Source organism: Neodiprion lecontei, chromosome 2 (assembly GCF_021901455.1).
Source record: "Neodiprion lecontei isolate iyNeoLeco1 chromosome 2, iyNeoLeco1.1, whole genome shotgun sequence".
Lineage (NCBI taxonomy): Eukaryota > Metazoa > Arthropoda > Insecta > Hymenoptera > Diprionidae > Neodiprion > Neodiprion lecontei.
In genome coordinates this window covers 270,377-279,865 of record NC_060261.1, presented here as the reverse complement: position 1 = coordinate 279,865, position 9,489 = coordinate 270,377, and the positions used below count along the sequence as shown (strand labels likewise).

The 9,489-nt window shown below is 37.9% G+C and overlaps 2 protein-coding genes across 2 annotated transcripts; both read left to right on the top strand.

The window, feature by feature from the left end:
* Positions 1–2,952: 2,952 nt before the first annotated feature.
* LOC107220420 (OCIA domain-containing protein 1) lies at positions 2,953–5,947 on the top strand. The gene is made up of 5 exons (XM_015659014.2): positions 2,953–3,150; positions 3,828–4,117; positions 4,245–4,399; positions 5,163–5,295; positions 5,387–5,947. The coding sequence occupies exons 1-5, from the start codon at positions 3,091–3,093 to the stop codon at positions 5,493–5,495; spliced, it is 747 nt and encodes a 248-aa protein (XP_015514500.1). The 5' UTR covers positions 2,953–3,090; the 3' UTR covers positions 5,496–5,947.
* A 986-nt stretch (positions 5,948–6,933) lies between these two features.
* On the top strand, positions 6,934–8,957 carry LOC107220418 (ubiquitin carboxyl-terminal hydrolase isozyme L3). The gene is made up of 7 exons (XM_015659010.2): positions 6,934–7,103; positions 7,184–7,195; positions 7,508–7,636; positions 7,715–7,860; positions 7,935–8,076; positions 8,199–8,274; positions 8,644–8,957. The coding sequence occupies exons 1-7, from the start codon at positions 7,071–7,073 to the stop codon at positions 8,787–8,789; spliced, it is 684 nt and encodes a 227-aa protein (XP_015514496.1). The 5' UTR covers positions 6,934–7,070; the 3' UTR covers positions 8,790–8,957.
* Positions 8,958–9,489: the final 532 nt, after the last annotated feature.

Sequence of the window (9,489 nt, the reverse complement as noted above, 5' to 3'; positions counted from 1 at the left end):
CGTATCCGTATACATATACTCACCCGCGCCCCTAAGCGATTCTCTTGTATACCCGATCTCGTCGTGTACAAAACAAAGTCCGCAGCTTCGTCCGCAGGTAGAGCAGTCGATGTCCGCGAAAGGAGAAAAAATATGTGATTTTCAAGATATATCTGGCGTAATAAGAATGACCAAAATAATCGACTACTTTTTCCCGATTAATTAATCGAGTACAATCAATTATTTATCAAACTCGATCGTTTCCCTGAAAACCGGTTTTTCGTTTCTTACTCCCAAGAACAACGCAATACAATACCTATTGTAATTTGCTGGGAGACTTAAAAAAAGTTGAGATTAAAGAGACTTCAACTTAATTTCGATCTCAAATTACGATTCATCGACTAATTTACTTTCGTTCAATTCATTACAAAAAAATTTACGACACAGTGCTTGTCATTCATTTCGTTGATCTCTAATCTCAAAGTTTTCTAATAATTAATGTGATCAACGCGAAAAAGCAAATGTGCAGCACAATTCAGCTGTAAGGTTCAATGTGTCCACGATTTACGGTTAAGTATTACACTGCCGTAAACGAGGTTAAAATTAGTAACGTTATCGTAACGAAAAATTGGGGCAGAAGTCGCAATTTTCTTCATTTTAGGTATAATGATGCTTACCGAACTAAGATTTCTAAAATATGAGTGTGTTGTGTTTAGCAATGACCACTGAGATAAAAATAATCGATGCGGCGATTAATCGCGCGTCCAAAAAAATAATCGAACACGACTTGATTGAATCGGTAAAAATCAATCGATTATTTCGCATTTTTTTAAAGCAGTGAACTCTCCTTCGCCAGAATGCAATATCTTGTGCACCGAAGAGTAAGGACAACAGGCTATATGACTTCAACTTCCACGGTTCAGCGAATGATTCTCTCTCACGACTGAAAATGTGATGCTCTAGGTAATTCGCCAGTATCAAAAAAGCCAGCCGTAATGCCATCTCGAAAATTCGAAAATGTTCGTTATATCTGCCTGGTGGTTATAGTCGTCGGTCGTTGGTTGAATCAATTTTGGTCAAGTTCTCGACACCATTTGCCACCGATTTTTCTGATGGCGAACTTTCTTGTTGATGGCCTGAAAACCGAATTTTAACTTTGAAGCGCGCATTTTGATTCCAATTTTACAAGAAACGTTTTAAGACGTGTGAATAAAATTTCGGAGGGTTTCTGAAATGCCAGAATTAATCTTTGAATCACAATTTCTGAAGAAAATCGATTTGAACATTCTTTAATATTCATTTTTTTCAGTGTCCTAGCAACTTCTTCAAAACCCGTTTTTCAAGAGCGTGTACCTCAACACCGAACAAAAATTTTGGAAATTTTCAAACTCGAAATGAAAAAAATCATTCTTCGGTTTTCGAGGGAAATAAAATTTTTGAAAATCGGTCAACACGTCTGCACTTCATTCACGTTTCAAATCAGTCCCATTTTTTTCGGCCCACCCTGTAAATATGTAGAGATACGTTGCGTTTATATTTTATATTTTAGTGGCCAACATTCAAATGAACCGCGCTACGATCTGGTACGATCCTGAGTTGACAAAAAATAGCAGAGGGGTAGGAGCACAGTCTTATATACAGGCACGGAGTACTGGAAACTCCTATGCTGGGAGCCACAATTATTCGTGTCGCTTAGCGAGTGCAAATTTCAATTCTAGCGGCACCACCAGTTGTCGCTGCGGTCTAGTTACCAGACAACAGTAATCTCAATAAATGATAGTAGTTACTTGACGAGCTTGCGCGCGGTCAGCGAGGGCAGCGAGCGTGTCAGAAGTCTACTAGCGCCACGTAGAGGAACTAAAAAACGAGGACAAGACGCGTACAATTTTTTAGTATACGAGCAGTGGTGAGTGTCAGGGGGCTGAGTAGGGCGTCGGTGACGAGACCATAGACTTGTAGAGATAGTGCCCGGCCGTGCACCGAGCAGAAGCCGTAATGCGAGAGAGAGATAGATAGATATTTTATTTATGTCTATGGCAATATTAGACAGTATATGTATACACACGCACACCCCCCCCCCCCCCCCACACACACACACACCCACACACATACACACACAGAGAGACAGAGAGAGAGAGAGAGAGAGAGAGCGAGGGAACTTTTCCTGTAGCACCAGTTTAAGGTAGAATTGGGCATGATTATTGCACGCTGCAGCAGCGCGGGTCCAACGACGAACTTGTACGGGTCTATACTCACAGATATTCTTCGACTTTTCGAGAGGCGCGTCGGACGGTACGTCCTCTGATATAAGTTTGTATTAATATGAGTTACATATCGGTAGATATATCAGAATTTCACAGTATACGTCATAGAGCTTAGATATAAGGAAGACGAACGACATAGGCGTTTTGGCTTTATATACGTCCAGAAATAAGGAGAAAAATATCATTTTCGCACAATGTCCACCAGGGTAGCGCGTAGCGCTGATGACGTTAACATCAAGTTGATGGCGTCCGTTTGTTATTGCTTGTATCACGGCCATGGAGACTACCTTTAATCTCCATGATCACGGCATTCCCGTTCTAAATGTGGAGAGTATATAAGAAGGAGGAGATCAAACGGGAGAATTGACAGAATCTACCGCCTAAAATAGTACCCATCAGGTTTCTTTTTTCACCACTAGCGTCGCTTTTTCTACCAAAGTGCCATTGGTTGCAGGGATGCCCAATATCGATCGGTCAATGATTTTGCAATGTAATTGCTAGAAAGCCTTACACTCCATTAATTTTTTTCGGTCCATTCGAAACACCTGTGCCATCTTATTGTAGGCAGCTATTTGTATACATGGTGTTCCTCCTCCTTACATAATCTCGATACTTCTCAATATAACATCAGCAATGCCAGCGCCTCTAGTGTAGAAAGTTCGTTCTGCAAATTTTCGGCCGTTTCTTATGCATTATGATAGTTTTCCGTATATCTAGTCTCCGTGGTATATTTGTATAGCGCGTCTAAACAGCGACCGTTCGTTATATACGGAGCTAGGTCTCCTTTCTCTAGCTTCCGTAATATTACCATTTGGAACTAACGATACGCATTTACATTACATTTGTCATGGAAAATGTCTACAATAATCCGGTCGATGAAAATTCACGAGTAAATTCGTTACCCAAAGTAAATAAGTTTTTATGTTTTCGATTCGTCATAAAGAATGGTATTTTACTCGAATGACAGGTTAACCTGTATAACCCTCAATTATGACTGTGGAAATTCACAATATCTGTAGGCCGGCACTTGTCTTTGACACTTATAGTATTCTTATTTGATGCCACCAATTATCAGAAATTTTATAAACCTGATGCCATATGCTACTACGTATTATCATTGCAATACTTTGTAATAAAGTTTACCACAAATGCCTATCTGTGCTCTGGTCAACGGCTTAACGGTGACTACGTTGCGCAATTAAATTGTGCGGTGTAACGACGTGTTGCATTACTGCAAAATAATGTCTGTAGAAATGAAAAATCTATTTCACTACCTCTGGATTGCCTGCCACATGTAAATAATTTGTGTATACAGCCGTGTATAATCTGTGATATGTTGGGTAGAAAATGGTGATGAACGCGATGATAGCTAATGAAAATTGTTATTGCTTAAAGTACACAATTGTCAATCAGTTGTTGGACTCTGTTCATATATTTTTTATTGTTACCGCAAACTTTAATTTCTGCTCGTTTGTCTATGCGATTTGTATCACACTTGCGCCATCGAACCTGATAGTTTTCATTTACAGACTCGGCCGATGCTATTTGTGGCGTACATCATTTTAAATTTTATTTTCATTGCAGAATTATCAACCTACTCCAGATGAGTTGAAACTATTGGCTGAATGCCGTGGTAAGAGCAATGTTAATGGTACCATTGGTGCAATTACATTCGGAGGGTTGGCCTACCAAAGTATCAAATCGTTCAGGCTAAATGTTCACCCAAGGTTTGGTATCTATCCCAAGGTTGGAGTTGCGTCTGTGGTAGGTTTTTTTGTAGGAAAAATTACAGCCCTACCGTCATGTAGAGAAAAATTTAAGAATCTTCCGGACAGTCCGATTGGTGCCATTATGCGACAAAAATCAATGGGAAGGTAAGAAATAAAGCATTGCTGAATTTTGATTAATGCAAGGAATACATTTTGATGGAGCATGTCTAGAGAAAAGTAAAAATTACACATGCTCTTATTGAAATATGTAACTGTTGATTTCTCTATCCAGTCTAACAACAGAAATAATAACTGATTCAAATCTAAACTTTACTGGCGTCACTCCGATTAAACCATCAAATAATGCACAAATGAATTCTGCAATCGACATTGATGTTTACAATTCACCCAGCAATATGGACAGTTATACCGGTAATGAGTTAAATGGTAAGTTCACATTGAAACCGACAGTCGTTATCCAAACGTTCGACAGAGGAAAAATAGTTACTCGAATGTTTAGTATTTAATCTATCTACATTTTTGTGTATAATATGCACACTAGGGTGTTTCAAAAAAAGACGGATTTTTTTTTTCTTATGGATTCCCAAACTTGATAGTATATCTAAAAACAAAAATTTTGGTGCCAATATGAAAAATAATATAAATATGGCATATGATATTTTTTTGTAGTTTTATTGGAAAATATTTGAAATTTTTGATTAGTGTTATTTTTGATCGCTGATATCTTAGAAACGGTTGATTTGAGGAACTTTGATCTTCAGACGTTTTTTGTAGAGCGTGAAATCTCCTACAAATCTCTTGTTTCAGATTGTTGTTACGATGAACCGTTCCAAAGTAATAAAAATTCAAAAATGAAAAAAAAAATTTCCCATGTTATTTAAATGGAAAATAAAGAAATGGATATAGGTAGACCTTCCTATTGATATTAAGAGCTCATATTGTCGCCAAAATTTTTGTTTTTAGATATACTATCAATTTTTGGACACCATAAGAAAAAAAAAAATCCGTTTTTTTGAAACACCCTGATGCACACATACCGAACCAAGGCGTGGTTGAAAATACAAACATATGCATGCATGTAGATATTTACTGAATTTTACAACAGCTCATTGGGGCTGCTTATTAATTGATATTTGCACACCCGTATGGGTATAATATTGTATAATAAAATAAAAAATCGAATATTCAGGTCCGAGATTAGATGCATCGAATGATAATATACTCGATGAAAATTACATACAAAAACCAGCAGTTTCGTATGCCGAGCTAAGGGGTAGGAACAGAGAAGATTATTTGAAAGCCAGTAAAGAAAAATACAATCCGTAAGTGCAATCACGTTCAACAAATTCTTGAAAATCTCAATTTAATATATTCTATTCTCATTTCTCTATAAATCGTGTATTTCATTTTTAGGATGAGCTCTATCGCCAACGACTCACGTACAGAGCCACCGACACGAAGGTCTTCACCCCCTCCTATTCCTAACAAAGAGACAAACAAATATGGAGATGTATGGGGCTAATGTGATACTAACTGCAATCCACGGCTCTCGCATCCGCGTATATATTAGTGCGTACCTACAGGGTCATTTATTCATTGCTGAACATAAGACTCGGCTACGAGAGAGCCTCTTACGCGAGTACCAGGGTGGGCTGGCTGCATCAGTTACACTCGTGTTCAGCAACGAATAAATGATCCTGTAGTATCAGGTTCATACGTTTTAAAACCTTTGACATGGTCTTTGGAGAGAATATATTATACACAGCCCAAACAATTTGTCATTGCTTATTACAATTATTTTTCCAATGCCTGTGCGCGTAATTTTAAACAATGTTCCCGGTACTTTAACGACCGCCACATCTACATAGCTATTGTATAAATGTAACATAGGCGCAGATATTTTACAGTGTAGTCTGTGATTTAAACGACGTAGAATGTATTAAATGTAAAAATAAATCGTCCTGGTTGAATAAATTGAAAATCCATCACCCCCACCTTATTGATTTTCCACGTTATGAACAAATGACCAGTTACAAGTGTGTTTGTGAATTTTACCTTAACTCTTGATGGAGAAAGCTTGATTTATAACTCATTGCATCAGATTATTAAATTCTGTTAGTAAGCTAATGTATATCAGTGAAATATTTCACCATTACCACGGTCTAGTAATAGCTTAACTGGTGTCATTTACCAGGTTACAACCTATCATTAGTGCTCAGCATCATAAAGACACCATAAGTCGCCAATCAAGATGGATCGCATGGACAGTACGCATTCATCAATTGCTAATTTCTACTGGAATTGCAAGGATCTCCAGTTTTCTGCACCATAATCAACTATTCAAAGTACCATTCCTTCTGCATGAAATATCAAGTAGAAGTTAGAATATTTCTGAAATTATATTCCCATGTCCGCTCTTTCACACTCCGAATATTAAGATTCTGCCTCAAGAAAACAAAGTGGGTCTTTTCGCGTTGAGCGTAAGTTTGCAACGTCGATTGAAGATCTTTGCAATATGAATCGTAAGTCAGCGGGACCGCGTGCCGAAGGTAAATATTGCTAATACGCTCGATTAGCCATAATTATAGCCGACCAGTACGCGATCTGGGCTGAGTTCAGAAACCTTACCCGAGTGAACTCGGATATCATACTGTCTTTGTCTAACACATGAGATTAAACAAAGACACAACGATACTGAGTCACTCGAGTAAGGTTTCTGAACTCAGCCCTGTAGTGTTGGTACGGCTGCCATACCGACCAAGATGTTCTTCTCCTTTCCATTACATTATGTTAGAAAGAGACGGTGAATCTACCATTCTCGGCCCGACACCACAGCAACTTATTCACTTACCGACAAACACTGCGATGAATGTGAATTACCGACAAAACAATTCGCCCACTTGACCCGTTGGAGCGACAGGAAATTTTTTCCAAGGTTGCGTTTCTTCAGGATCAGTGGAATATAGCATACTCAATGGAGGATATCATCCTAGGATATCATTGAGTTTCCGACAAACTGAACAGACGCAATTCTTGAAATCTGCCAGCTTGATTTTCGTTAGTGTATATTGGAAATAATTTTCTCCTACCGTAAATCATGGCATGGGTCCCGTTAGAGTCGAATCCAGAGGTATTTTCACCCCACACTGTTCGTACCACATTTATTTTTGTATATACGAAACCATTAATGCGTTTTTGTGTTTGTTTCAGGTCATGACCAAGGTGATGAGTTGACCTTTAACTATCGGCTAAGTGTTGATTTTAAACTAGTTGATTAGCTATCAAACAGTTCCTTGTGCACGTATATTTTTTTAACGAAAACGTTAGAGACATGTTGATCTTCTCGCCCCAGTCTACAATTGTTTATAAATCTCGTATTGCGAAAGAAGGATCACTGTTAACTGTCACACAGAGATGCTTCCAACAATATTCCGTTTCAATACGTTCATTGTGCTTTTTATTACTTTTATGCTTCAGCTGTTGAGAAATTGGGTATATGGTGCGTTAACTTTCTTGGCTCTGCTTGTATTTTAGTTTCTACATAAACTTGGAGTACCGAAGAACTGGGGCATCGTTGATGTTTATGGAGTGGATCCTGACTTGTTGGCTGTAATACCTAGGCCAGTTCTTGCTCTTATTCTCCTGTATCCGATTACAGACAAGGTAAAAATATTCTTGAGGCACACACCTATATGGTTATAGTAAATAAAGACAAGTGTCTGGGTGTATCTACATTTGCAGTCAGATAGGTTCAAAAATGATAGGGAGGCCAAGCTGAAAGAGGATGGACAAAAAATATCTGAGGACATATATTACATGAAACAATGTGTCTCTAATGCTTGTGGCACCGTTGCACTTATTCATGGAGTAGCTAATAACAGTGATAAGTAGGTATCATGATACTTAATCAACTTCCACGTCAATAAACGACCACACTAACCGGCAGATTATATATTCACAGGATTCAACTGGAAGATGGGCAGCTAAAATCATTCTTGGATAGCACCAAGGGACTTTCCCCCCTTGAGCGTGGCGAACTACTTGCTAAATCAGAGGCTATTATTGATACCCACAAAGAACTAGCTCAGGAAGGACAGACAGAGGTAAATGTATGCCTCATATATTCTGTTAATTATTTGAATAAAGCTATTGCTTATGCTGTATCTCTAGATCGCTTGAAAACAAATGCAATAAATTAAATTTAATTTTATTCTTGATATTTCAGGCTCCTGGTGACGATTCCCCAGTCAATCATCATTTCATAACATTTGTCGAGAAGGATGGATCATTGTACGAGTTAGGTTCGTATTTTCTACGTAAGACATTTTATAAGATAATATAAGAAAAATTTTGGATCGATCAAAACTTCGAAAAGATAAAATTCGCTACGTAACTTCGTGATGATTTTACAGATGTTCTAGACAGTCAATACATTTCTATATAAAAATTATCTAATTAATGAATCTCACTTACCCAATCTTCGTGTTCAAAAGTGTGTCAATGTGAGTCATAACATAGATCCAGGTTTCTACGAAGGAAATTACAAAAAGAAAGTACCGAGTTGCAGAACCATCTCAAATCTTGGATACTTGCTAACTTATTTGGAAATATATTTTCTTTGTCGTACCCACTCATCGAAATTTTAGAATCTTCTTTTCATGTTTTTGTAGATGGAAGGCAGTCGATCCCGGTTAATCACGGAGCTTCGACCGCTGATACATTTTTGGATGACGCAGTCCGCGTGTGCCGTGAATACATGGCCCGCGACCCTGATGAAGTCCGTTTCACTATGGTTGCTCTAGCTGCAAACGAATAAGAAAACGACAAGCTTCCGTGAAATGTCGACGTGTATGAAACACGTTATTCTTGTTTAGGATATTGCAACACCTTATGCGATTCTTTATGTACTTCACCATGTTCTATAATCTGCTATTGCCATTTTCTGATATATTTTGTAACGCTATAAAATTTGTTCATGCTGTGAGACTATCCTTTCTTTTGAATTCTTCAAATTTGTATCCTAAGGACATGCTTCATGTAGACACTGTGGTAGATACATAACTAGTTGAACCAAGTTCTACTTGTTCAACTGGATATCATCAAAGACTAGAGTGTAGCGATTTACAATACGGTATCGGTATTAAAGATATCGATTCGATCCATGCCCCAATCCTCTCTGTGGCACAACTTTGAGAAAAATTACGAACGATAATTATGATATATATCGAATAGAAAAAGAGGGTAAATGAACGCATCTTCCAAAATGATAAGAGAAACAAACACATATCTGTAATTATTCGGATTATTTACATTACTTCGATAAAAGTGTAGTAAATAAAAATACACGTATCAATACATGTGAATGCATGAATGTGAACTTCGTAATACGCAGGCACACAACACACACGTGCATACATACGCACAATACGCTGTGTAATGTATTCCATCTCATTCTTTTGCACGTTCAATCCTACAGATATATGTATATATGTTTGTCTCTTTCTACAACGCCTCAA

Bases quoted from the DNA above. Each gene is read 5' to 3' on its own strand.
- LOC107220418 (XM_015659010.2), top strand. From the start codon at position 7,071: ATGGCATGGGTCCCGTTAGAGTCGAATCCAGAG. The intron at 8,077-8,198 runs GTAAATGTATGC...TTGATATTTCAG, and splicing joins CTCAGGAAGGACAGACAGAG to GCTCCTGGTGACGATTCCCC. The intron at 8,275-8,643 runs GTTCGTATTTTC...ATGTTTTTGTAG, and splicing joins TGGATCATTGTACGAGTTAG to ATGGAAGGCAGTCGATCCCG.
- LOC107220420 (XM_015659014.2), top strand. From the start codon at position 3,091: ATGGAAAATGTCTACAATAATCCGGTCGATGAAAATTCACGAGTAAAT. The intron at 4,118-4,244 runs GTAAGAAATAAA...TTCTCTATCCAG, and splicing joins CGACAAAAATCAATGGGAAG to TCTAACAACAGAAATAATAA. The intron at 5,296-5,386 runs GTAAGTGCAATC...TTTCATTTTTAG, and splicing joins AGTAAAGAAAAATACAATCC to GATGAGCTCTATCGCCAACG.